This window comes from Colletotrichum acutatum (genome assembly GCF_030867785.1).
Source record: "Colletotrichum acutatum strain CBS 112980 chromosome Unknown BDZ83scaffold_190, whole genome shotgun sequence".
NCBI classification, from domain to species: Eukaryota; Fungi; Ascomycota; class Sordariomycetes; order Glomerellales; family Glomerellaceae; genus Colletotrichum; species Colletotrichum acutatum.
In genome coordinates, this window is record NW_026849184.1 from 18707 (window position 1) to 45577 (window position 26871).

At 54.2% G+C, this 26871-nt stretch overlaps 11 protein-coding genes across 11 annotated transcripts; 5 read left to right on the forward strand and 6 right to left on the reverse strand.

Moving 5' to 3' along the window:
* Positions 1–971: 971 nt before the first annotated feature.
* Positions 972–4118, reverse strand: BDZ83DRAFT_592405 (uncharacterized protein; the record flags this gene model as incomplete). Its single annotated transcript, XM_060506532.1, has 1 exon — positions 972–4118. One exon carries the CDS (start codon positions 4116–4118, stop codon positions 972–974), a length of 3147 nt encoding a protein of 1048 aa, XP_060358393.1.
* Positions 4119–4485: 367 nt separating this feature from the next.
* BDZ83DRAFT_797429 (GYF domain-containing protein) lies at positions 4486–10065 on the reverse strand. The gene is made up of 4 exons (XM_060515891.1): positions 9490–10065; positions 8843–9251; positions 5254–8788; positions 4486–5199 (listed from the first exon to the last, which is right to left on the reverse strand). Exons 1-4 carry the CDS (start codon positions 9597–9599, stop codon positions 4874–4876), a joined length of 4380 nt encoding a protein of 1459 aa, XP_060358394.1. The 5' UTR covers positions 9600–10065; the 3' UTR covers positions 4486–4873.
* A 1724-nt stretch (positions 10066–11789) lies between these two features.
* Positions 11790–12857, forward strand: BDZ83DRAFT_592392 (uncharacterized protein; the record flags this gene model as incomplete). The annotated part of the gene is made up of 1 exon (XM_060506529.1): positions 11790–12857. One exon carries the CDS (start codon positions 11790–11792, stop codon positions 12855–12857), a length of 1068 nt encoding a protein of 355 aa, XP_060358395.1.
* Positions 12858–12928: 71 nt separating this feature from the next.
* BDZ83DRAFT_641893 (uncharacterized protein) lies at positions 12929–13820 on the reverse strand. Its single transcript, XM_060509581.1, has one exon. It carries the CDS (start codon positions 13518–13520, stop codon positions 13155–13157), a length of 366 nt encoding a protein of 121 aa, XP_060358396.1. The 5' UTR covers positions 13521–13820; the 3' UTR covers positions 12929–13154.
* Positions 13821–13941: 121 nt separating this feature from the next.
* On the reverse strand, positions 13942–14239 carry BDZ83DRAFT_641894 (uncharacterized protein). Its single transcript, XM_060509582.1, has one exon. The coding sequence runs from the start codon at positions 14118–14120 to the stop codon at positions 13947–13949; it is 174 nt and encodes a 57-aa protein (XP_060358397.1). The 5' UTR covers positions 14121–14239; the 3' UTR covers positions 13942–13946.
* Positions 14240–14728: 489 nt separating this feature from the next.
* BDZ83DRAFT_657443 (Dynamin family-domain-containing protein) lies at positions 14729–18235 on the forward strand (the record flags this gene model as incomplete). Its single annotated transcript, XM_060510960.1, is given in 5 exon segments — positions 14729–15402; positions 15468–16631; positions 16682–17078; positions 17090–17702; positions 17757–18235. The coding sequence occupies 5 exon segments, from the start codon at positions 14729–14731 to the stop codon at positions 18233–18235; spliced, it is 3327 nt and encodes a 1108-aa protein (XP_060358398.1).
* Positions 18236–18425: 190 nt separating this feature from the next.
* BDZ83DRAFT_797433 (uncharacterized protein) lies at positions 18426–19406 on the reverse strand. Its single transcript, XM_060515892.1, has 2 exons — positions 18760–19406; positions 18426–18700 (listed from the first exon to the last, which is right to left on the reverse strand). The coding sequence occupies exons 1-2, from the start codon at positions 19033–19035 to the stop codon at positions 18692–18694; spliced, it is 285 nt and encodes a 94-aa protein (XP_060358399.1). The 5' UTR covers positions 19036–19406; the 3' UTR covers positions 18426–18691.
* A 504-nt stretch (positions 19407–19910) lies between these two features.
* Positions 19911–20633, reverse strand: BDZ83DRAFT_767909 (uncharacterized protein; the record flags this gene model as incomplete). Its single annotated transcript, XM_060515296.1, has 1 exon — positions 19911–20633. The coding sequence occupies one exon, from the start codon at positions 20631–20633 to the stop codon at positions 19995–19997; it is 639 nt and encodes a 212-aa protein (XP_060358400.1). The 3' UTR covers positions 19911–19994.
* Positions 20634–21415: 782 nt separating this feature from the next.
* Positions 21416–22093, forward strand: BDZ83DRAFT_592426 (beta-lactamase/transpeptidase-like protein; the record flags this gene model as incomplete). Its single annotated transcript, XM_060506534.1, has 2 exons — positions 21416–21634; positions 21728–22093. Coding segments are annotated over 2 exons (585 nt in total), but the record flags the coding sequence as incomplete, so codon positions are not given.
* Positions 22094–23205, forward strand: BDZ83DRAFT_592404 (penicillin-binding protein; the record flags this gene model as incomplete). Its single annotated transcript, XM_060506531.1, has 2 exons — positions 22094–22695; positions 22746–23205. 2 exons carry the CDS (start codon positions 22094–22096, stop codon positions 23203–23205), a joined length of 1062 nt encoding a protein of 353 aa, XP_060358402.1.
* A 428-nt stretch (positions 23206–23633) lies between these two features.
* Positions 23634–26833, forward strand: BDZ83DRAFT_592418 (pyridoxal phosphate-dependent transferase; the record flags this gene model as incomplete). The annotated part of the gene is made up of 6 exons (XM_060506533.1): positions 23634–23701; positions 23782–24191; positions 24233–24533; positions 24581–25312; positions 25474–25522; positions 25739–26833. 6 exons carry the CDS (start codon positions 23634–23636, stop codon positions 26831–26833), a joined length of 2655 nt encoding a protein of 884 aa, XP_060358403.1.
* Positions 26834–26871: the final 38 nt, after the last annotated feature.

Sequence of the window (26871 nt, forward strand, 5' to 3'; positions counted from 1 at the left end):
AATGAACATTCCCTCAGACCTTTATATCCAGTAAATACACATAAATTTCATACAACATCAAGGATAAACTTAAAGACTGAACCCAATTCACCTAGCATCGGACGGGGATGAGGATGAATTCCAGGCAGAACTGCCACTAACAAACGCTACCGAGCACCGTGCCGCTCAGCCGGGGTAGTCTGCCTGATTTCCCCGGTCCCATCATCCCCGCTTTTCCGGGTCACCCCTGAACCGGGCCCGTTCACCTGGGCCAGACTTTAGGCAGCACGGCGGTCGAGACCTCTCAATTCTTGAAGGATTATTCGCGTAGCAATGCAGTTCGAGGAGCTGATCTCATGAAAAATCATTCCAAACGATCAGGAGACAATCAGGAAGTGGCGCATTGATGGATGACTCATATCCCAAGTATCCAGACTTTTCTGCATCAGTGAACGCTCATCTGAACTTATGGTGAGTTTTGGGCGATGAGATGAGAGGATGCTGTGAAAAGATTCACCGATACGAGATATCGCGTAGTGGACCAAACAAGCCTTTGAATTACCTGCAAGTTTGGGAAGTTTTTGCCCTGGGTGGCATCCGAAGACATCAAGACTATCGATGATGTTGCATGGACCTGGGTGGGCGTGCTCTTGAATTCGCTCATGCTGTGCTGGTTTTGCAGAGTAAACTTTGGTGGATGCTCATGATGAGACTATCTCACTCTTCAATGGACGAAGGACCTGTTTCGAAGATCCGTATGGATTTCATAAGTTAGTGATGGATAGTGCTTCCTCCAACGTATACTCATCCATAGACCCCAAAACTCACCCAACCCATCACGATTGCGGTTGGCGAGCCGTTCCGGGACGGTTCGAAGTTGATCACCATCATGGCGTTTGACTTTCATTCATGTGCTCGAGTAACCTCATACATCTAAGGTACCGTCGATAAACATGTCAACGCGCCATCCATCGTCATCACGGCCTCAAGCATCACAACTTCAACCCCTCCATCATCCCCTCCAACAACACCCACTCCTCCGTCCCCTCCCACGCCTCCCGTCCTCTACTCATCACACTCCGAACCGCATTCCTCGCCTTGCCCCTCCACCGGCTGCCCACACTCCCAACCTCCCCGCCAAAGTTCTCCAACACACTAACAAGCTCATCCGTCCTCGCAACAACAACCTTCCACGCCCCCTTATCCGCAAGCCAATTCCGGCTCAAATCGTCCCCGGCACCCCCCGACCCCGCCGAAGAAGCCTTCAACCCACCTCCCGCACCGGCCCCCATCGCCGCCCTCCAAGCCTTCTCCGCAGCATCCACGGCGCCGGCGTAATCCCGTCTCCACACCCGCTCTCGAACAATAAGCTCCCACAGCTCCGAGCGCGTCGTGATGAGCGGCACGACGCTCTCTTCAAAAAGCGCAATGACGGCCTTTTCAATAGTACCCCGTGGCGGGGCGTATACCCCGGTTTTGTTCTCGTCATTCTCCTTCTCCTTGGTGAGCACGCTCTCCTGAAGCAGCGCGCGGAGGACATCGTCGTCGAGCGCGTCCTCGGTGTTGCGAATGCGGATGATGGCGCGGAGAGCCTGCACCATCTCCGACACGGCGGGCGGACGCATCCGCGAGGCGAGGGTGAGGACGTTGTCCCAGATGCGCCAGTTATCCTGCGCGATCGAGGCGCCGCGCTTGTAGGCGGCCAGAGACTGGGATAGCAGTGTGGCCGGGTCTTTGGCCTTGCTCTCCCGCTTCGTCGGCTCCTCGTCGTCTTCTTCCTCTGCTTCTTCAGTTTCCGCCTTTGTTTCCGCTGTGCCATTCTTCTTCTCCTCGATAATCTGCTTCTTCACCTCCTCCACGGCCTCGAGATACATGCTCCAAAGCGAACTGCCTAGGTTACTCCACGTCCTGGCGTCTTCGCCGCCAACGACGTCCCCAGCGGCGCCAATCGCCCGACTATACGCCTCCGCGGCATCCGGGAACTGTCCCAGCCGGAGACTGATATCGCCCAACCGGCTCCACATTTCGGGACTCAACCGGTTACACTGTGTTGCAAGCTTATATGCGTCCTGCGCCTTGGTCCACTCCTTTTGCGCAAGGTACCACTCGCCCAACGACTTTTGCGCGCGCGCGAACCGCCGGTTCGAAATCTGCCACGCCCGCTCCCAGTGCGCCGGCTCGTTCTCCAAGTCACCAAGGATACAAAACAACCTCGGCGCGTTCGGCGGCGGCGGACACCGTTCGGGGCCGGTGAAGTCGGCAGGGTTGAGGTACGTCACATCCCGCGCGTCAAGGTCCTCCGCATCAGCATCCGCGTTCTCGACGAGAGGCTGTCCCGTGCGATGGAACAGCCGCCAGCGCACGAGCGCCTTAGCCTTCTCCTCGCCGCCGTTGCCGCGGCCCGAGTCGTCATCGTTGGAGGCGCTGCTGGCGAGGCAGAGCGCGACTTCGGCCCAGAGGCGCAGGCGCTTGAAGATTTCGAGGGCGGAGACGAGGGAGCCGACGCCGGCCCAGGAGTAGGCTAGTTCGGATTCGAGGTGCCATTTGGGAGGGGAGGAGAGCGCGTGGATGTACTGCAACCGGATGTGGGCGGGCGCGGTATCCGTTTCTTTGGCGGCGGGGAAGAAAGACGTGGGCTTCTCCGCGTCGACGGGTGCCGCGGCGGCGGTGTCGATCTCGGGCTCGCCTGGGGCGGAGACGGCGATGGCGGGGACGTCGGCGGGTTCGTCGTTGGCGACATCTTCGGCTTTGGGGCGGGTGGGTTCCGAGGTGTCGACGACGACTTGGTCTACGACGGCTTGCATTTGCAGCACACCTCTCTCGACTGTTCTGCTGCGGTGGACTTCGATGCGGGAGCGGACAAGGAGCGCTTGTGAGTAGATTTGCCAGTTTGTCGCCTTGTCCGAGACCACGCGCACGGCATACGGGAGGACCTCCTCCGACGTCAAAGTGTCGACAGGAGAAAAGGTGTCCTTGAGAGTTGCTTCAGTGAGGAGAATAATCTGATCGAGGGGCGACAGTTGCGGCTGCGCCTCAGGAGACAAATCCGCCAACGCCGCGGGAAGCCCTGAAGACGTGGCAGCGAGTTCTCCGTGCTTGCCGCTTGCCTCCTTGGAGAACTGAATCTCTTCAAGCAGGGTATCATCGTTGAGGGCAACAGCCTCAGGCTTGGCCTCCTCCTCGCCGTCTGCTGCTGTTCCCGCACCCTCGCCCGTCGCATCGCTCTTTGCAAGAACAACAAGCTGACTGGTGCTCTTCTCCTGGAACTTTGTCCTCTTTCCCAGCGCACCAGAGAGCGCATACGCAAACTTGTTCAGCTTGGTCGCCTCCTCCAACGCCTCACGCGCCCGGTCATCGCGGCCGAGCATGATGTGCGTGTTCGACACCTCAAGCAAGAACTGCACCTTGTCCTCGCGCGACCAGACCTCCTCGCCCGTCGACCACACATCCTCGTCAAGGATTTGCTTCCTGACAGTCTCGATGCCGAGGTTAATCTGCTCCGCCAGCGTCGGGACGTCGATCCACTGCGACGCCTTTGCAAAGTTGGCGCCGGGGCCGAGGGACGGCTGGCTGAGGAGCTTGAAGTGCCACACGTTGACGCGCAAACGGGTCCAGGGCAGACTCAGGCGGGATGGGTGGGAAGAAGAGAGCTTGATGACGGCGTCGCTGGCCAAGGAAACTTCGTGGAAGACAAAGCGGGCGAGCGCAAAGAGCTCAATGTGCGGGATGTAAGGATATGGTGAGACACCATCAACTTCGAGGGCTCTGAGACTGTTTTTGCGCAACACCTTGAGGATGTCTGCTGCTGATGCCTTTCCGTCGCTGCCTGCCGAGAAGACCTCACAGAAGAGTGCCTCTACCTTGTGAGCGTGCTCAAGCACCGGTCCCGTGACGTTTGACTGCAAAAATGCGTTGAGGGCCGCAAGACCTATAGCGATCTCATCTTCGGATAGTGACTCTTTTGACGTTGCTGTGGGGTTGGCATTCTCTTCGGCGGTCTGAGCTTGTAGACTGTTGGTGAACCTGGTGATGAGATCCTTGGCCACTGAAGACGTCAAGACATCGATGTAGGCGCCGTCTGTGAAGCGAGAAAGCAGCGAGGCCGTAGCCTGAGTGCCGTTTGTTTGTGCGTTCGCCATGGCTCAGATAATGTGTTCGAATCTGGAATCAATGGTTGCGCCTCGCTTGTGATATCGAGGGGTTCTGGGTCGCGATAAGTAACCTTTTCTTTTCTGCCCCGCGCGTCGCGGGGTAGTTTCGCCAAAAGAAATACTCGATGACGCCCCTATCCCACATGGAAAGTATCCAGAGACAAAAGAATTCGGTTCTCTCTCAGTTGAAATTTGTCTAGAATATCACTGGCGATAATGCTCGTCTTGGTTGAAGAACAAGTGACTCAGACGGTGAATTCGGCGTGTTTCGATGCCCTGTGAAATCGAAATTTCCATGGTGGGGGCGGGGCAAATTTTCACCTACCGCCTTACATAAGCCACTCACCTTGCATCTCACCGAAACCATCTCCACCTTACCCTAAGGTACCTCACCTACGACTTCTCGTACTTCAGGGGCTTACTGTTCGCGGCTCACCTCATGATACTGCACGACAGTCAAAAGTGGCATCACGTTTCAAGATTGTACACGCTCTGACAACAATGCTTTCTGACATGCTACTTATCGCTGCAATAGAGCGCTTACATGACGCTGTGAACCAATAACAGTAATCCTGAGCCACAACTTCGCCGTCTAGACATAATCGACAAGCATCGCCTAATCAGGGAGTCCCAGGCCATCTTCCGCCGCGGGCTTCCCACAATATTTCCTAATTGTTCTTCGCTCCCGCTTTCTTGCGGGTGCCTTTCATTCCAGCGTCACCAGCGGCAGCGGGTGGCAGCTCCTAGTTGCTCTTCTTTCCCGCCTTCTTGCGGGTGGGCACAACCTTGAAGCCTGCGCCTTGAATTCCGGCATCTCCGGCGACAGCAGGAGGCGTCTCCTTATGACCGCCCTTCTTGGCAACCTCGTTCCATCCGCTCGAAGAGCTGCCCGTCTTACTGTCAACAGCACCTTGCTTCTCAACGATACCCTTGTCGGCGAGTCTCTTGCGGCGAACAAACTCCTCAGCAAAGTGTGCTCCGTGCATCGTCTTGGAGTTAGCGTAAACGGCGTCTGCAATGATACCATCCTCAAGGGGCAGTTCAACAAGGATGCCAGCAAAAGTGTCCACTAGAAACGAGGTTAGCGTTGAATTTTGGGTCTCGATTGAACTGCATGACGTACCATCAACTCCATTAAGGCCGCGGGACAGCTCGTGGTGGAGCCATTTGTTGAACTCATCCATGGCAACGTTGCCCTTAGCAGGAGCCGCCGCAATCACAGTGGCAACAGGCTTGACAGCCGGCTTGGCAACGACCGGGACCGGCTTTACGCCAGCAGCGCTAACAGATCTCGTCTGGGAGGCAGGTCCGGTGGGCACCTTGACCTTACCGCCGGCTCCGACGGTCGCCCAGCCGGGACCAGGAGGCGGGGCGGGCGTGCTGGATTGTGCGAGGCCAGGGGCAGCGTTGGGCTTGGTTGCGAGGTCGGCATAACGCTTGCCGGCAGCAGCAGTCGCCAGTCCAGTCTGGATGGCAACCTCCTTAGCCTTGAGCTTTCTCACTTCCTCCTCACGCTGAATGTCGGCAAGAGTCTTCTGCTTGCTGGGGGTGCTGGTGCCCGGAGTGGGTTTGACAACGGCAGGCTTGGTCCAAGGGCTGGCGGCCGCAACTGGGGAGCCGTTGCCCCAAGTGCTGGTGGTAGGCAGGCCGGTAGCAGCCACGATAGCCTTCTCGCGCTCGCGAAGAGTCGCAGCTTCTTGCTCGAGAGCCAAACGGCGACGCTCAGCGGCAACCTCCTCAGCCTTGGCAGCCTTGCGCGCTTCAGCTTCCTGGATCTCCTTCAAGCTAGGTCCCTTGCGACTGGCGGCCTCCTTGGCCCAAGGAGCCAATGGCGGGGGTTCAGTGGCGGACCCGGTGTCAGGGGTTCCGGTCTGGGAGCGATTGTACTGCTCAGGCAAGTTGGAACGGACACGCTGGGCGGTGGGAGCCGGGAGAGGGGTGCCAGCTGCAGGCAAAGGGGGAGGGAACGGCATCGGAAGGCCGGCGGCAGCGTTCTTCGCAGCTTCGGCAGCAGCTTGAGCTTGCTGGACCCGTTGAGTCAAGGAAAGCTGATGCTCCTCCTCCATAATCTCCTTCATGCCAGGGGCGGGTGACTTGTGATGCTCGTTGCTGATAGCCTGAGCCATAGCGGGCGCGGAAACATCTTGAGCAACATCTTCCTGAACGCTCTGGCTGGTCGCGGCTTCCTGGGACTGCTCGGAGTCGCGTTCGGCGCGGATATCCTCAAACTCCTTCAGGCGTTCACGAAATCCCTCTTCGTCCTTGTCCAACTGCTCGGTCCCGGGAAGATGGTTACGGAGATTCCCCTCATTGGCGGGAGCTCCGACAGGTTGCTGAGGAAAAAGACCTGCAAGACTAGGCGGGACTGGAACATTAGCAAGCATCTGGCGTTCGGAAGCGTTCAGTGTGGCAAGTTCCTCTTCGCGAAAATGATCGAGTCCAGAACCAACGGGGGGTTGAGTAGATCCCTGCTGGGCAGCCGAGTCAAAAAACCCAGATGTCGGTCCAGCTCCACCTCCGATGGGCGGCTGCTGGGTGTGAGGGCCAATCGGCGAGGAGATGCTGCTGAAGCTAGGTTGGCTCTGCAAGCTGTGAGCGCTGTGCTGGTGGTGCAAAGAACCTGGGACACCACCTGGGCCTTGACCTTGCAGTCGGGTGATGGCTTGCTGCCTCATCATAAAGTCTCGCTGTTGTGCCATAGCCTGCTGTTCCTCCTGCTTCCTTCGCTCTAAGTTGTTCTGCTCCTCCGCTGTCAAGGTCCTACCAAAGCTAGGGAAGACGCCACTGAGGGGAGGAATGACACCCGTGTTGCCGCTGGGAGAGAATGGTCCAGCCTGAGACGGTGGGCCATGAGCGATGCCAATTTGGGGAACCAGGAAAGGCTCCCGAGAGTTTCCAATGCGACGGATGAGCTGTCCAAGAGGCTCAAACTCGGGGTCTTCAACTTTCTTAACCCGAAGATCGGGAGTGAAGAAGTTGGCCTTGTACCAGTCGTTCATCTCGAGACCACTGAAAGGGCCCTGAACCTGTCCTTGAGGGTCGAGATAAACCCAGCGCATACGGTCAGGCATGACCATCTGGCGCACAGGAGTCGACCCGAACTCGCCACCGGTAGAAGCTCCGGGAGTGAATGCTTGGGGGTGGACGATGCCCGCAGCGCCAGGGTGGTCAGCACCTCCAAAGCCGCTGTGAGTTCGAGTAGGATCAGAGGGGAACATTTCCTCAAAGACTCCTCCCCGGCCGCTGCGGAGAGGGCTGCCGGTGTCTCTGGGCGCAACACTGAAGTTGTTACGGCCGATTGCACCGAGAGGATTGCTCTGCCGAAGGTCCGGCAACGAATCACTCAAGTTCTCCTGCTCATGTCCTTGCATTTGTGCTTGCATGGCAGCTGGGAAGAGAGAACCCAACTTACTGCGACCAATAGTGCCTGGGCCACCGAGGCCACCAGCACTAGCCGGGCCGAAGACGCCACCTCCGATGCTCGACAATCCTGGAGACTGGAGATCAGTGCCCATAGGACTGAAGAGAGCATTGCCGAAAACTCCGCCGCCGAACCCGGCGCGTTCACGGTCGGGAGTGCCCGTAGACAAAGGGACGGGCCAACCTGAGGCGTAACCCCTAGGTCCAGCGCTACTGGTCTGACTGCGATCGCTGCCGTCGAAAGCGTGTGTCGGGAAGCCGCGTGACACGGTGCCGAAGCCAGGATTCTGTTCAGCGCCGACAGCAGCACCGCCGTGGTGCTTCTCACCCGATCCTTCCTCCTGCGATTCGTTTCGGTCGGCCGGCGGGCTGCGATAAGGGTTCGTCTCCGACGGGCTCGCTGGACCAGGCTCGTTCTCCGAGGGGCGTCCCAGATTCAATCCAGACATGCCAAAGTCTCCAGTCGAACCTTTGACCGGGGTCTCGAACATCCCAATATTGCTAGGGTTGGGGATCGGCGGGGGGCTGGTGTCCTGAGCACCTCCGAGTGCGGCACTGCCGGACAAATTGTCGTCTCCGCCGAAGGGGTCGGTATCGGTTCGGGGCCGAGATCGCCAAGACCGGGTCGCTTCCGGGGTCGAGGCTTCGTTAGGCTTGATTGCAGGACTGTCGGTGCCTTCCTTGTTCATGAGATTTGCAAAGCGACTTCCGCCACGATTGCCACCGCCAATAGTCGAAGTCGGAGTTGGCAAAGCAAATTGGCCGAAACTACCCATGCCACCGCCGCCGCCACCAGTAGTAGCTCCGGCCGAAGGAGGCTGAGAAGCTCCCCAGAGAGAACTGATATTGGCACCCATGGAAGGATTACCCGCCGTGTTGCTCCGCGTCAGGTTTCCAAAAGGCGGCTTGGACTGCGGCTGTCCAGCACCTTCATCCTCGCCTTGCTCCTGTTCCTTGACGTCGTTGTTCTTGCGACCAAACAGGAAAGACTGTTGATCATCGCGAGCGAATCGTGTGGCACTTGGTGAAGCGAGGGGACCGCTGCCAAAAGGGTTGGAATCCGTCGTCTCTCGGCGCCGGGTGCCAGGTCTAGAGGCAGACGACGGCGATTGCAATCCGTATCCGGCGGCGCTACCGTGTGATAGCGACGCCTTCCGTCCATTCGGTCCCGGTCCCTGGGTGCCCTCCTGTTTCTGGATAGGAGGCTTCAGAGTAGAGTTGACATCAGTTGCGAATGCCTGTCTTATATTAGTATCGTTTACCTGGTGACCTGCTCCAGATGACCGACGCACCTCCTTCTCCTCTTCAGACATGCCATTGATAGCAACGGGGTTGCTGTCGCCCCGGTTGTTCCAACAGGCAGCAGGATCTTGCGAATTGTGGTTATTGTTGGTTTTTCCCCAACCTCGCGCAGCGCTTCCGTTTGTGTGTCCCGGAGTCCATCCCGATTCAAACACATTGGAAGCGTCTATTTCCGCCGCACCGTTCTTGTACACACCGACAATCGAGTCCTTCTGGTACTGTGAAGGGGCTGGATAGTCGTATGTCGCGGCGCCAGGGGTCTGAGGAATTGCGCCGGAATCGAGCGGTGTCGAGGGAAAGGCGGTTTCGGACGAGGCTGCGGGTTGGGATGGCTGGCCGGGCGTCGTCGAGGATCGTCGAAAGGTCAGGGTGCCGTTAACTCTGCCGTCACGTCGAGCCCTGCTTGCGGCGTTAGTACAGGCTCTCAGTCACATCCTAAGCGCGCTATGCATCCTGATGTCTGGCGATATTGCGACAACGTGGCGAGAACCCAACGAGGTGGCGGTCTATAGAGTCACCATCACCAACATCACGCGAGCGCCAAATTTGCTTCTTCATCCCGAGACGCAAACAGGAAGAGAACAAAATAGCAGGGTAGCGATGGGGGTTGTTGGGTGAAATGCGGGAAGTCACTAACCATTCCCCGCTGCCAGCTCCACGTCCGTCCTGTCGACCGCCTCTCGCGTCGCGGTTGGCGTTTTGGCCGGCGGCGGCCGAGGCGAAGCTTGATGGTAGATTCGAAGGCATGGTTAATTATGCGCAAAGTAGGTATCTGGCGATGAGCAAGCGTTTGGGGGTGTGCAAACAGCGCGCAGGGGTGGTGGTATTTTTTTTGGTGGTTCGGTAGTTGCTGATCGATCTCTCGTGGACAGGTCACGAAAGGGATTCTGTAATTGAGTTGTGGGTGTGTCGGCGCGCGACTGGCTGTAGATGATGATACACGTGAAGTGATGCGGGATGCAGGTAGCTGATGTCAGGCTTGCTAAACGATGGATTGATCGAGATACCGAGAGGTCGGTTCGCGAGCGTATGCGGTTCGTCGTGCGAGGGTGGGTGAGGAGGGTGAGCTGTCTCGTCGAAAAAATCAAAGGTTTGAAAGGAAAATTGCCAGCTAGGAAGGACCCACGATGGTGTGGACCAGGGAGGAACTGTGGGGATGGGACAGCCGCTAAGCCCCCAAAAGGTGCTGCCCGTGGTTTATCCGGTCCCGGCCACACGTTTTTCTAGATGGAAGTACCGGGGAAAGGAAGGTAAGAGCGGATGACGTTGGAGACTTGGCCTTATGTTCGGGGAAGGTACAGATCAATATTCAGGTACATAATGCTACGCAGCTACTGCCTACCTACTTTCATGCTTTAATGTAGTGGTTCCTGCTGTCTTGTTGCCTTTGCTGTTTGCCCTCGCTGCCTTCCATTTGCAGTTTGTGATACCTTACTACAGCAACCTACCTTAGTGAGGCAGGTACCTCACCTTCCCCCAATTGTCAGGCAGGAGCTGTGCTGCAAGACGACAATGACGATGGTTGCATCACGTGCGTCCCACGTGACCCCACCCTGGGGCGTCCACACTGACGTTGAACGCAGGGCAAGAGCTCGGACAATTAAGGCAGGGCAGCCAGTCACCCACCGTGCCACCTCAGTCCAGGCAGTCCAACCTTGAGCCATCGGGCTTTGCTGCAGGGCTTGGGCTAGGATTCGCACTTGGATCGGATGCTAAAATCTGGCTAAACTTTTCAGGGGTCATCCCCTAGAGATCACTGACCTTTTACACTAAATTGAACTCGGCCTCTCTACCTAAGTACCTAGCTTCTCATCCTCTCGTTCCCTCTTAAGAGCTGTCGGGTGACGATGAATGATTTGAGTCGGGTTTCTTGACCCAAGCGGACATGATAAGGCAGCATTCTCAATTCCAGGTAATCGTACCCGCAGAAGAAACCACACTGCAACAAGCGAGAGAGAACACACTCGCCAAAAGGAAGGACACAAAAGAAGGAATGCCACCCACAGTCCAGCCCTTCCGGGTATCCGCATCTCATCCAATCCCTTCTAGCCTCTAACCTGTTCACTCATGCTCATGCACTCACTCACTCACTCACTCAATCAGTCTCCACGTCGCCCGCCTCCTCATCTCATCTCATGTCTCGCCCCCAGCCAGTCTCACCTCACCACGACTCGCATCCCTAACCCCCTCCATTAGCCTCATTGGCCAAGAGTGTTAGAACAAGCTCAAGGGAGAGTTTAAACATTCTGGTCTGTTTCATGCGGCCAAACGGCATCTTAATGGCAGCCGTTTCTGCTCAGGCTTAAATGAGGAGACGATCACACGCCAGAAAACGAGACGACGTTAATGTTTGGTTCCCCCTCGTTCCTACGATATTCTCACCTTCCTGGTGCGACGTGAACGTCATGCTCGTACGTTGAGACGACCTCATGGTGCTCTCATCAATCCCAACATTACTCAGTCGCCATAAATAAATTCTCTGAACAGATCTCTTGACCGCAGCCAGAGATTCAGTAAAGTGGTGTGAGAAAGTTCCATCTAGGCGACACCCCGACTCGCAGACTCAAGTCGCAGCAGTTGGCAGATCATAAATCTCGTACGAACGAGCAGCGTTATCCTGCCCATCCCACGTGCCGCAGCTCCTACGCATGCCTTGTCATCTAAACTCCATTCTTATGAGATCTGAATAGTGATTATGATGATTCCCATTACGCTGTATCGGCCGAGCCGGCTCCGACACGCTAGCGTTAGATTGCCTGCCTAGTCATCTCAAACCTGGAAGCTCAGACAGCTCCTTTTTAGACTTTAAGTCCAATCTCATCACGGACTTTCCCCCCAGCGTTTCGTCTGCACGGTATCAACTTGTTGAACGACATCTCATCAATTTCGACGACAGAGGAAGACAAAATTGAAGTCATTGACTCGCTGCAGACAAAGATGTCGCAGTCCGGACTGTTACCCCAAGACTTTGCCGACCATGGCGCTCCCAAACGAATGTTCATCGCCTTCTTCAAAAGTCGACAAGTGAGGTTCTTCGCCCTCTTTGGCGTCGGCCTCTATCTCATCCGGGCATTCTTATTGGACTCATCCAAGTCGGGTAAAGAAGATTACGCTGCCACGAATCCCTGGCGGGACCTTCCGAATGACTCGGCCGTCCACTCAACCATCCGTGAGGTGCTCCTCATCAGCGACACGCTCCGGGACGGCATGCTCCCGACCTCGCTCCCGGATGATGACTATGACACGTACTCCAACATGCTACGCAACCTGGAGACGCGGCAAGATGTCACTTGGCTCGTCATCCAAGAGACCGGCGTTGACAGGATCATCATGGCCATTGCCAATCGTGGCGGACATCATAGTCCTATTCCAGAGGAGCCCCACGACTTACATGAGCGTGCCAAGACGCTTCACGGTCACTGGTCGGCGCTCGCTGCAGCCAACGACAAACCAGAGCGATGGGAAGCTCGGTTCGACACGACTTGTCTCCCGCCACTGGCCGCCAGACAAGGCAGCGCATCAGGACAAAAAGCCGGTTCATTCAAGCTGGATTTGACTCCCGCACAGAATGCAGATGCGGAAGCCAGGTACAAGGCCTATCGCAAGCGCAGGGATCGTGCAGTGTCGTATCTGAAGGATCACCCGCCCAAGCCGATGGCCTGGGTGCCGGCGCAGACGGACCCGGAGAAGCAGCGCGGTTTCTGGGAATCGCTGTTCAGTGACGGTGTCGTCAAGGCCGGACGCAATGTGGAGGGGGGAAAGCTGGCAGGCAACCCAGGGTTCAAGCCCGTCTACCGTGATCTCATTACTGAGCGTGTCCCTTACGACTGGGTCAACCCGGATGAGCAAGTGAAGGAGTACACCGAGGCGGATCACTTGAAGCAGATGGAGGCCTTCAGGGAAGAGTCCCGCATCAGGAAGGAGAGAACGGACAAGCAGGCGGCTTACCAGGAAGAGCTCAGAGCCGAGGAGAGACGGAAGCGGGGAGAAAAGGAAGAGCTTTGATGCCTTTGACGAGGTCAGAGGTCAAACCCAACCTGTACCTTGAACCCCGCGTGTCATATTGCTGCAGCGTTGCATAGAATCATCAAATGGCCATTGCTTTCTATCAGGTAGTCGCTAGTAGTTAATACAGTAGATAATTCAATGCGATATCTCCATCCTCTCCCAAGGGCAGCAGCTTCATCAGGTTACACAAAGCTGGATCTCCCACCACGCCACAGTCTCACCCAACAGCCAGCCACAGCCTCCTTCCAAACTAAACAAATCCCAATCGGGCCCCTGACGTTGCTCATCCGCATCTTAGAAGCCCGAAAGAACGGCACCGATGGAAGCCAGCGCCGGAACAGCCTGGATGAAGAAGATGCGCGGGTTCGCCGTGGCTCCGCCGTACGCGCCGGCCGCGACGATGCAGGCGAGGAAGAAGAGCTGGAGCTGGCGCCCGAACTCAGGAACGGGGTGAGCGATACCCCAGGCGAGGCCGGCGGACAGGAAGCCGTTGTAAAGCCCCTGGTTGGCGGCCAGGGTCTTTGTCTTTTCAGCAAAGTCGGCGGTGAGGTTGAAGGCCTTGCGACCTCGGGGCGAGGTCCAGAGGAACATCTCCAGGACGAGGATGTAGCCATGGAGGCCGGCCATGAGGCCTGCTGCCGTTGCGCCGATGAAGCCCATTGTTGGAATGATGCGGTTTTTTGGGGAGGTGAGGATGAGGTGAGGCTGGTGGCTAGTGATGTGTTGTTGAAAGCTTGTTGTGTGGATAGCGAGGGGAGGCTGAGACGGGGGAAGGACGAGAACGAGCAGAGGTGGGGAAAGCGGCGTTATCGTCGGTGAGGACTGAGGGCTGATGATCGTCACTTGTCTCAGACAAATCTGGCAATAATTGAGTTTTTATCCAAAAATCCTCACATGGGCTGGGCCAAGACAAAACGCTGGAGAAATCAACCTGCGGAACGGAAAAACAAGGAGATCGTGAGGAATTTGGATTACGCCTCGGCAACACCGAATACGAATTGGGGAGGTCGCGAGTCAGACGCCTTACCGTACACCGGTTACACCGAGGCTCACCGAAGTACGAGTGGGATGCCGGGGGCCTCGCGTTCAAGGTGGTACATTTGCTACCTGTCCAATTTTCAAGGCCTTTTCGGTATCCTTATCATCTTGAGATAGATGAAATCTCATGTCATCGACACGTTTGTGACAGTGTGTTACCTGATTGCATCCTTCTCGTCCCTCATTGTAGTCCTCGGCAATGGTCTGTAGCTGATCTTCCATCCTGCCTCGTATTTTTTTCGGAGCAGAGCCTTAAACCCCAAACACCTTCATGCTGTTCCTGTCCGGGGTTTACCTTCCATTTGTTGACATTCAGTGCAGATACCTAAGTAGAACTTGCAGCGGAAGGTACACGTCTGTTGCGACTGCATTCCGAGTTCAACAACAGCAGGAAACCAAGACCCGCTCTGGGCCATTGACCAATCAAATATCTAAAGAGATGGAAGAAGGCACGTGATCTACCATTGCCGAAGCAATCATGGGAAGGAGTTTCTTCCTGCAGGGGATGACAGGGGTACGTACAGGGATGGCGACTTCCATCCTTTCAGAGGTATTCCTGCCGCGCCCAAGCCCAAGACGCGAAAACTAATTGCTTCTCGTCCCGTCGCGTCTCAATAATCACCACCGTCTAAACCGGGCACCACGATTCGCTTAAAGCTACTTGACGACGTCTAGGCTCGCTCGTGCACAGGAATTCATGGGTCAGATTTTCGGTCAATGTTACCTCAACTTCGACGTCAACTCCTGTAGTATCGACCTACGGTAGCTTGCCTCACATGTCGACCAAATCGGCTTAGTCACATTACACGTCACTCACCACCAATCTCACGATGCCCCGAATCAAGATGGAAAGCGTCAAGGCTGAGCCGCCGAATGCCAACTTGCACGAACTGCCTAGGGTTCCCGATACGGTCCTGCAGCAGTCGGCAGCAATTACAAATCCTTCAGCATCTACCGCTGCCCCATCTTTAGAAACTGCTCAACCCAATGATTCACTCCCTCATGTCAAGCCTGGACCAGGGTCTGCAGCAGTCGTCAAGAAAGAGCAAGCCAACCCCATTCTCAGCCCCGCCAACCAAGCCAACAAATCTCGAATTTCTGTCGAAGAACCTGAGCAGTCTGCCACCCAAGAAGAAATCCCCAATTTCCTAGAGCAATGGACAACAGAAACCTCCCCTGAGATCCTTGAACGAGGCGTCAAGATCGGCTTAGAGGTCCTCGGAAGCCTCAAGGTTCCCCTCAGCCTCACCGCTTCCCTCCCAGGCACGCAGGCTATGACATGGGTCAGGGCAATTGAGGACCTCAAGGCCCGCTCTCGGCCGTCTAAAACCATTGTTGGCGTCGTGGGCAACACAGGTGCTGGCAAGAGCTCTGTCATCAACGCCCTGCTAGACGAGGAGCGACTTTTACCAACCAACTGCTTGCGCGCCTGTACCGCTTCGCCTACTGAGATCTCCTATAACGACTCCGAGAACCCCGGGGAGCTCTATCGCTCAGAGATAGAGTTTATTCCGTCGAGGACTGGAAGAAGGAGCTCAAAACTCTATTCACTGATCTTCTCGACGATAGCGGGAACATTTCACGCGAATGTGCTAACGAAGACAGCGAGGCAGGCATCGCCTACGCCAAGATAAAGTCTGTCTACCCTAACAAAACAAGAGAGATGATTGCTCAGAGCGACCCTGACCGCTTGGTCAATGAGCCTGCTGTCGCTCGTGTTCTTGGCAGCGTCAAGAAGCTGAGAGCAACCACAGCGAAGGACTTGTACGCAAGCATGCAACGTTATGTGGATAGCAAGGAGAAGAACCCGCACAAGAAGGACGTCCCCATGGAGTTTTGGCCCCTGATTAAGGTTGTCCGGATATTCACAAAGGCAAACGCCTTGTCTACTGGTGCCGTCATTGTCGATCTTCCTGGTGTCCAGGACTCCAACGCGGCTCGTGCTGCTGTAGCACAGAATTACATGAAGGCATGCACCGGTCTTTGGATTGTTGCCCCTATCAACAGAGCCGTCGACGACAAGACAGCCAAATCACTGCTGGGTGATTCGTTCAAGCGCCAACTCAAGTACGATGGTATCTACTCGGCTGTTACGTTCATCTGCTCAAAGACAGACGACATTTCAGTGACTGAGGCTGCTGAAAGTCTCGATATTGAATCTGATATCTCTGCTTCTTGGTCCAAGATCGAGAAGCTCCGCGGCGAACTTCGAGAACTCAAGAGAAAGCTCAATGACGCCAGGGAAGAGAAGTCGGACCTTGTCGACGGCCTCGAGCAAATCGACACGCTTTGGGATAAATGGGACGACCTCGCCAACAAACATGCTGATGGACAAACTGTCTTCGCCCCATCAGAGAGCAAGAAACGGAAGCGTGGAGCTACTTCATCCAAGAGTCGGAAACGCAAGTCATCATACTCCAGTAGCAGTGAGTCAGATGATTCGGACTACAACTCGGACAGCGATAAGGAAAACCATCCCGATAGCCAGAACCGGCAACCTTTGACAGAGAATAAAATCCACGGGAAGCTAGCTGATCTGAAGAATCACAAGAAGAGAATCCGACAGAGGCGAAAGGAGGTGGATGCGGTACTCTCCAACATGCGACAGGAAATCAAGAACATTCAGGCAGAGGAAGAGCGGCTGCTTGGGGCAGCCAAGGCGGTGTGTATCCAGGGCAGAAACAACTATTCCAAGGGCGCCATTCAGCGTGACTTTGCCATGGGTATCAAGGAGTAAGTCAAATTGGGCTCTTGCCTAAATGGACACAGACTAACTTGCGTAGGCTGGATCAAGAGACTGCAATCGAGGAAGACGAAGAAACATTCAATCCCGACGAGGATATCCGTGATTATGACGAGGTCGCCCGCAACCTGCCCGTCTTCTGTGTGAGCAGCCGCGCTTACCAGAAGATGCGAGGACGGCTGCAGAAGGATGATTTCAACAATGATGGCTTCCGGGATGTCAACGAAACAGAGGTTCCTCAACTTCAACAGCACGCTAAGAAGCTCACCGAAGGCGGCCGCGCTGCTGGTGGCCGTCGCTTCCTTACCGAACTCAGCCAACTTCTCAACTCAATGAAGATGTGGGCTGCCAACGATGGATCGCGGTCTCACTTAAGCCAACGAGAGTTGCAGAGTGAGGGAACTCGTGTGCGAGTGCAGCTTGCTACACTGGACAATGTGAGCCACAGCTCATCCTCACTTTACAGTCATTGACTGACACGCGACAGGACTTCGCCAAAGCCGTCGATGACTGCATTGTTTCCGTGAAAGACGCGCTATCGGAGAGTATTTACGACTACTTTGACCTATCGATTCCTATGGCAGCCAGCGCGGCTGGTCCTACGGCATCCGGCTGGGGTGCTCATCGCAGCGAAGGTGGAATGTTTTGGGCCACATACAAGGCAACATGCCGCCGGTCGGGAGTCTACTCAGGCGTATCTGGTCCTCGGGACTTCAACGCAGAGCTGCTCGAGCCGATCTCCCGACAGCTAGCGAGTGGTTGGGAACGAGCTTTTCAGCGTCGACTGCCATCGGCCTTCGAGGGCTTCGCTATGAACGCTCGCCTTTTACTCGAGGGGTTCCATGGCAGCGTCATTGCACGATCTCAAGAGCTGGGTGCCGATTACAACGGCATCAATATGCTGAGTACGCAGTTGCGAGCTCACACCGCCCGTCTCAGGGAGATCCCTGGGACACTTCGCACAGTCGTCCAAGAGTTGCAGCGTGAGGCTAGCCGCGGCTTCCACCCTGTCGTTCAACAGGAAATGCAGCCGGCTTACGACATTTGTGTCGCGGAGTCAGGTAAGTCAGGCTACCACTGTATATTCCAATTATCCGTCATCTAACTATCAACAGGCCCTGGTTCCTACGCTCGCATGAAGAATCATATGGTCAGCCACGTTGAGGCCTCCCGTGATACCATATTCCGCCACTCCACTGATAGCGTCAAGGAGCAGCTTGAGGCGTTGTGCCGACGACTTCAGGATGAATTGACTGCGCATGTTCAAGACATCTACAGCCTGCTTGCCCGCGATTACCTACATGTCCTCATTGGCGTCGACAAAGATCCTAAGCCCACTGGCCTCCCTCGTGCTGAGCGACTGCTTCGAGCAGAGATGTACCGTAAGCTGGAGCAGACAGCCAAACGCTTCGCCAGACCTAGTCAGGACGCGAGCGCAGATGCTGCAAACACTACCGGCGGAGGCGACGGTGACGACCCGTTTGCAGACTCGGCCATAGCTGATATGGACGATCTTTTGTTGGCCCAGCTTTGCGGTGATACTGTTCAGGGTGCTGATGCCCGGGGAACAGTCAAGAACGAGCCTTGTGCATAATACATCGCTGCGCCCATTTGCGCTTTCTTTCAGAGGGAAAGTAACGGCGAATTTCAGGACTCTTGTACATTGTAGAGTCTTTCGGCGTGGATTCCTCGTGTTGCTCATGTCTTATTAGCTATGCAAAGCGGCTTCTTCAGCGTGGCATGGGTACGGCAATAGGAGTTATGTGGTCCGGTTACACAGATATCCAGAATGATTACTTGCTTTGATGATACCACCAAACCGATTTCCCAATGTGAGAAGTACTGAGAGTTATTTGACTTTATTGCCCATTCATATCGTTTCACAGGGCAATTGTGACTCTCGGATATTTACATAAGTTTAGGGTGAATAGCTCTACAGCCTCAACACCTAACACTCAGAGCCCCATTGACCATCCCAATAGATCTACAATGCCAGCGTCCGACTTATGCAAACCCCATCTGATTGTAGGCCTCGGGAAGGCGAATACGTTTAGACAATCTACAAATCATATCCCATTAGCTGAGTCCTCTTTATGAAAGGGCTTGAAAAGTACATACCTCGCAAACACCCCACTTGCCCAAGCCAGAGCATCCGCAGGACGTACTACCCTGGCAGGGAGCGGCGTTCCAGCTGCCCTTTGCGTCGCCGTTGCAGACGCACCAGGAGCCGGCGATGACGCTGTTGCAGCCGCAGGAAGAGGTGGCGGCGCAGGAGCAGAGGACGTTGATGGGGGCGCGCTCTTCGAGGGCGTCGGCCTTGGTGTTGGTGTCGGCGACGGGGGATGTGAGGGCCATTGTGGCGAGAGAGGTGAGGATGAGGGCAGTGAAACGCATTTTGGGTGGTTTGAGGGAGGAGAGTCGGATTTGGTGGTGTTGTGGATGTGTGAAAGGTGAGTGTTGATGATGTGGTTGTCGGTTTGATGTAGAGGAGTTGTTGGCAGAATCACTGCCGTGACTTATATATCTCGATTTGTTACCATCAGTTACCGAGATGTTGTCATCTTTCACATTTTCTTAATATTTGAGGCTCCTGTATACACTCTAGGATGCGCTTCCAAGTGGACATGAAAGCAAAGGATGTAAATCCTCGAAAGGAGAAAGAATATTGATGCCTAGATATTCCCTGGCGGGAAATTGGGTATTGAATTGTCTTTTGGCCCGGTTTAAAGCCATAACTCAAGGGTTTTTTCGTGTAATTGTGGACTACGAATAAGGGATAGTAGACCACAAATCTCTACACGTGGGGTGATGTGATGAGGTTCCATAGTAAGCTGATAGACGGCGTTGTGGGGCCGGATACAACGTAACTAGGACGGTCAACATGTTAGCCCCACGAGTTGATCAACACCGCCTCTTCGTATAATCGGTCGTTCGACTGAAGGAATATGAGGCCGCGAGCACCGACATCCGGACAGCGGCTGAGCAGAGTGCTTGGAACCCATACCGAACATGATGACCGATAGCCGACAGTCAGTCTTCACAAATGACGAACCATGTAGAAGGTCCACGTTCTCATCACATTGTCTTTTAATTCGACGAGGCTATGGACGCGCGTCTCCTCTGACCGTGATTTTTGAAGGAATCTAGCCCTGTACGCTCACATCCTCATTGGGATCCCAATAGACAGGAAGAAAATGAGAATTTGACAAGAAATCGAGATCAGGAAAGCCGGTTTCGTGCAATTGCTATATCTTTCATTCTTTGCATCTTTTACGTACCAAGTGACCCGCAACATGTATATTCGCTCTGCAATTACATTCCATACTATGGCACGTCAAACCATCCTTATATCCTTACTCTTTGCTTTCGTCCTCCTCGTTACAAAAGACCATGCTCTCAAAGTCGTATCTCAAATTTGACAGCCCAGGTCCCTCAGAGCCCAGCTCATTTCCATCCTCATCAAGATAGATGTAATCATCTACTGAAATTTTGACGGGCTCTTCGAGCTCTTCCATCTCACTATCATCCTCGAGTGGCTCCTCCAAGTCGGACGACTCTTCAGACTGGGACCAGTGTCCGCCCCCACACATGTGAGCATAGATAGTCTGGAATGTTGGATTACTACCAAATATGAACCCGCGAAATGCTTCTTGGGAAACACAGCCGTCGGGGAGGTCAGAGGGGGCACCCGGGGGATTGATGGAGGTGCAAGGACGTGAAGAATCATTACAGGAATCATCTTGTTCTGAATGGCCCTCGGTGTTGAGAGTGTCTAGAGGTGTAGCCACGTCGGTACCTGGAATTGGCTGCGCTTCTATGAGAATAGGCGTCACACTGGTCTCGCGAGAACTCACACTTGCCCCGCGAGAGAACAGGCGAATCGTAGCTAGAAGCGCCAATCTTCTGATATCGTCATCTGAGAGACTGGTCAAGTGTCTCTTGTCTTCTTCACTGAGCTGTTCGAATAGGTAAGCAGCGTTGCTTGCGTCCATTTTGGTTTGCTTTGGTAACTTATGAGGGAGAGTAATATGTCGGGATTTGTTGTTTCGGTGTGGTCTCTCAAAATGTTTTTCTTGTTTAAATTTTCTGAATCTGTTTGGTTGGGAATTGATTCGTTGTAGATGAGTCTGATGACTTCTCTAACGTGATGATAAAACCGCTTGGTGAGTGCACTTAAATAAGATGATTCTCGTGGTGCCACGATGGTTCAGTGCGGTCTCATTATTATCAAAGAGTTCTGAGAGAAAGACTCCGCAACAAAAAGGTCTTAAGGACAACGACATTCTCTCGAGAAAGTCGAGGGGTGGCCGAGGACATGAACAATGAACGGCTTTGTTTCCAGACTGACTGAAAGCCCTCATCCTCACGAAGACAGGACTTGTGGAATGTTTTGTCGCTAAAATTGCCATTGTTTCGTTCTCTTTCAATCTTTTTGTGTCTGGTGCATAAGCTTCAATTCCCCGGTCATGATATGGATTGCTATTGATGAGTACTGGACTTAGTGTCGATGTCGCTCAGGCCTTGCCTCTTCGATGAAGTCAATGTGATTATACACCTTCCTAAAGGGGCAATGGGAAGTCTGCACCAATTATTGGCCCCCAGACGTATCTTACGGCGCAGCTAGACGCCTTGTGAGGGGACTTTCTTCCGGGCTTACTTACAGGGGCTTACGCCGTTTGTTTGGCTCTCATACTTAAATCGCAACCATGGTTCGTAGGATTTTCTCTTTTACAAGCACACCTTCCTTCTTACTGAAGGCGATGCACTGACCGAGATGAAGCCCTTTCAGTTTCTAATCGTGGCCCTATGGGCAACCCAAACCTTAGGACAAGACACAGCACAGCGCCCCCTCCATGATGAGAATCAAACTATCGGAGATGTGCCTCGCGTAGTGTCAAAGGACCTCGACGACTTCATTGAGCGAATTCGAGAAGAGTGGCATGCCCCAGGTCTAGCCGTCGCAATTGTCGACGGGCACAACACTTGGGCAAAGGTGAAGACCCCCTCCGCCTTTTTCTACTTCGCATAATCTCGGCCGCAAGAGATAACGGCGCACAAAATCACAATAGATGACTGATTTTGCCAGGGTTATGGCTACGCCGTTCTCAATTCCACACCTGTCACCCCGCATACGCTCTACTTCACCGGCAGCACCACCAAGTCCTTCACTGCCGCCGCCATCTCTCTCCTCATAGACAACGCGAGCGCGACCTCATCGGTATACCCTGGACTCAGTTGGAAGACGCCGGTATCCGACGTCCTCCGCGATGATTTCGTCCTCAGCGATGAGTGGGCTACGGCTCACATCACTCTCGAGGACGCTATGAGCCATCGGACAGGCTACCCTCGCCATGATTTGGCACCGGCGACTACGGCTAAGGGAACTACCCGCTTATTAAGGCATCTACCGATGGCTGCTGAGCCACGCACGACTTTCCTGTACAACAACAAGATGTTCGGGGCCATGGGATATCTCGTCGAGGTCTTGACTGGATCATGGCTGGGCGATTTCTTCCAAGAGTACCTGTGGGAGCCCATGGGCATGAACGAGACGTTCTTCTCTTTGGAAGATGCCGAACAGAGCGGCTTGGTTCTTGCCAAGGAGTACTACTACAATCCAGATGACGGGAGTTACCTGGAAGTACCGCACGAACCTTCCTCTGGCGAAGAAGGCGCAGGTTCCATCGTGTCAAACGTCCTCGACTACGCCAAGTACCTGCGCGTCATGATGACCGAGTCCGCGCCAATCTCAAAGGCGGGGCATCGTGAGGTGAAGACGCCACGCACTTTCGTGGCTCCTGCGATGGCACCGTTTATTGGTCCTATAAGCTACGCTTTGGGGTGGAATACTGCCATCTTGGGAGGCGAGCAGGTGTATTTTCACAGTGGCGGAGTCAACATGTTTATCTCGATGATGATGATGATACCTTCGCAGCAGATCGGCGTGGTGGTCTTCACCAATACGGATGTCAAGGCTCCGCACGTGATTGCGACCCATATTCTCTCGGAACACTTGGGGATTCCCGAAAATAAGAGACCGGATATGAACAAACAGTATGTTTCCTGCAGATCCTTGGTTCGTCGGAGTTCTAATGAAAGGATAGGTACAAAGACGAGAAGAAAGCCCAGCTGGAGTATCTCCAGACATGCGCAAGCGAGCTGTACCCTTCGCTTCCGAACCCGCCTTTGTTGCCAACATTGCCCATCCCGGATCACATCGGGGAGTTCCACGACGCTGGATATGGCACTCTTGAGGTAGACTTGGATTGTTCGGATTCCGTTGAGAAATGCCAGCTTCGCGTCCTCGGAATGGGAGGAGAGGCGTTTGCGTACCTGGAGCCGGCGATATACCTCGAGCCAATGTCCGGCAATCACTGGCTTGGTCGAGGCTACATGGGAGGAAAGAAAGCACAAACAGTTGGCATCCCGATCCTATGCGTACCCGTTGAGTTCAAAGTCGATATTCTTGGGAAGGTCTCGCAAATTGGTGTCGGGCTGAGATTGGAGGGGGGCGATGAGCCACTCGTCTGGTTTGACCGCGTCGTTGTCCCGTTAGGGGAATGATACTTAAGTAGATCTCAGGACATGTTGCGCCAAATGACATGCAACACTCTCATTCATTTGCCCTGACTTGCAAGCAATGACAGGTAACATTTTGTGTCTTTCACCAGGTTTCGACACAGCTGGAGAACCCAAAGTAGAAAGAAAGCTTTTAAAAACCTATTCACCTCTGTTCAATCAGCTCTTCAAGTAGAGTATTGAGTGATCCCGATCGCGTTGGAAGAACAAGTCCATAGTGCAACATTGACGGCTTTCCCGGCACGGAGTCCGTGGTGGGGCCGATAGCGCAGTCCTAGGCACGGGTCCCCACGGCACCAGTAAGGTACCTGATCGTCTAGTGCGACAGAAGTAAGTCTGCGATTTTCCTCCTGCAAACTCAATACTAGAAGAACTAAGTTGAGAGCATTGAGTCACTTGGCAACTTACGCAGGATGCCCCCTTCCAGAAACGCTTCCCACGAGGAAGATAAGAGTTCTTCAATGAGTGAACAAGAACGAAAGTAGGTGGAGTTCTATGGTGAACGCCAGCACCCAATTACCCCCAACGAAAATCGCTAACGAGGGGTTGCATCAATCAAAGACGACTGCGCAACCGTCTATCACAGCAGGCTTTCCGTCGCCGACAAGCGGAGCGCATGAGAGAGCTAAGTAGCAGGGTAAACACCGACCAGAAGTCTGACAATGAGCGCATCGAGGAGCTTCAGCGCGAGAACAGGCAGTTGCGGGCGCAACTTGTCGATGTTCAAGCCAGGATGTCGCGACTGCTTGCCAACATTCAGGGTTTGAGCGACTCTGTCTCAAAGACTTTGAATGATACGGGATCTCAAGACAAAAAAGGTTTTGAGGAGACAGAAGATTGTTCATTGCAGCTCTCAACATACGACAACAAGCAGACTTATGGAGAACCCGGTTTCCCAGGGCCATCTATGCAGCTGGAACCCTTCGACACATCATCACTGAACTTTGACCCGCCGCTTGCGCATCATCCTGGTCCAGGTAAGCAATTCAAGATCCGGAAATTCATCAATCAGCAACTGACGGTTCTCCAGGTCAATCTGAGGATGCATTTCTATCATCGGAGCTTATCAATGTTACCGGAACCAGCCCCCTCTATACGCAGATTCCAAACATTTGGAGCTTTGAGTACCAAACTGGGATAGAGCCGTACTTGACTGCGTTGGCTGCATCTCAGGAGTCAAGCATGGCACTGAGAAAGGACATGCCCATATCAAATTCGCCGTTCTCGGACCACATCAAGCTTCTCCAGCATCTTCTGAAAAGCAAATTGGCGGCAAATGGCTTCAATCCGGACAGCCAACCGTCGATGCAAAGGTGAGAAGACCACATGTAACAAGCGCGCAAAACTGACAAGTATTCAGCATATATCAACCAGTTCTTATGGTATTGTCCATGTTTAACAGCATGACGCGACCGGATGTCATGGCATGGTACGCCAAAACGCGCTTTTTCCACATCATCGAGCTTACGGCCTGGCAACTTTACCCCTCGCCCGCAACATTCCAAAAGTTACACCAGCGGTATCGGCCAACCGACACGCAACTAAAGCATCCGCACCCGCGCGTGATAGATTGGATACCCTTCCCCTCGATCCGGGACCGATTGATCGAGCTCCATGCCGCCAATCCCCTTATCGACCAGATCTTCTGCGACGCCGTCTCGGGATACGTTGTAGAAGCGGTCATGTCCGAGTTGATAAGCGACGCGCCTCAAATTACAGTCTACGTCCGGGTGACGGACCTTATCGCAGCCATGTCATCCGGGGCCGGCAACAACGATACCCCCGCCAGTCTCCCAGCCCCGGATATCACCACTCTCTTCTCGTCTCCGTCCCATGCTCGCGCGGCGTTCAAGCAGTTGAACATGGACAAAGGCGCGTCGTACTACAAGATTGATCCGGCCTTTTACGCGAAATATCCAGAACTCTATGACCAGTCAAACGGCCTCACAGCAAACGGCGTACCGCTCAAGCCAAGATCGCAAAAGGTTCTTACGTACCCGAAACCCCTCGACGACTCCATGGTTGAGACCTACCGGAGTTTCATAGACTTCTCCATGGATGCCACCAGCACCATTTCCTCAACGACGGCCCCGTGATGTGTGTCTTGGGCCACCTCTTCCCCGCGCATGGTACTGCACTGCACGGTCAACCAAAACACTTCATGCTTTCCCGATCACCGGAACCCCGGACTGTCAACCCGCACCTATCCGCTGTCACGCCGTGTGTAGCCGTCATTTTTCAGGCAATCTCAAGGACCATGACATCCGTAGTTTCGGGAAAGTCTGATAACGGTCTTTTTTTTGTTGAGCGCTGACCCACCGCGATCGCACTGACTATCGTTGACTAACGTTCCACTTACTAACGCTCGGATCTTGTCATCGTCTGAAAGCTTCAGTGGGCTTTACGGTGGGGATGGGGATTTCTATATAGAATTCCCGGGAAACTGGACCAGATTCCCATGATTCCAGTGACTCATTTAAAGCTCGCTATTGTTTTTCGTCTCGTCACATATTCACAGCATAATATGCCTTCACAATTCCCGGCTCCTACAGCGACTCCTCGCTACAGCTTCTTGGACGATTACAGCGAAGGAGCTCACCCGGCATTGCTCAAAGCTATTCTCGCCGGTAACACTTCTCAAGAAGCCGGCTACGGAGGCGACTCATACTGCGACCTTGCCAGGCAACGGATACGTCGGCACTTGGGTCGCGATGATGTTGGAATCTTCTTCGTACCCAGCGGGACATCAGCCAATGCCATCTCCATCGCGGCATGTCTGAGACCCCACGAAGCTGCCATTGCTGCGAGCTCGGGACATATAGTCACCAGAGAGACTGGTGCAGTGGAAGCCAGCGGGCACAAGATCATTAATGTCGCGCCTGTCAATGGCAAGTTGACGCCTCAGAGCATCCAGAGGGCGGTGGATGAGAATTGGCACTTCCCTCACATGGCAAAGCCAAGACTAGTTTACATATCCAATGCGACGGAGATTGGGACGATATACAAGAGAGACGAACTTGCTGCAATCAAGCAAGTCTGTGAACAAAACCAGCTTATACTCTTCCTCGACGGCGCACGCATCGGCACAGCAGTAGCGTCAAAATCAAACGACATGATGCTTCAAGACATCCTGGAGCTGACAGATATCTTCTGGATCGGAGGCACAAAGAACGGAGCGTTGCTCGGAGAAGCCGTGGTTGTCAAGGACGCTCGTCTCGCGACCGAGTTCGAGTTCTACGTCAAGCAGCATGGTTCACTGCTCGCCAAGAGCAGAATCATGGGCGCGCAGTTCGCCGAACTGTTCAGAGAGGACCTCTACTTTGACCTCGCGCGGTTGGCTAATTACTGCGCCGAGACATTGTCGAGCGGTATTGCAGCAGCCGGGTTCTCTGTTCACGCGGTGACGGAGACGAACCAGGTGTTTGCGGTACTGCCCATGAGCTTGATCAAAGTCTTGCAAGAGCACTTCATCTTTTACGTGTGGGAAAAGCGAGGGGATGATGAGGCTGTGGTGAGGTTGCTCACAACATGGGCGACGGAAGCGACAGAGGTCGAAAAGTTTGTCGGTTTAGTTCAGGGCTGGTCCGCTGGAGCTGCCGAAAGTCGAATTTAATATTACACAAAAATGAAGAATACCAATTAGAACATACC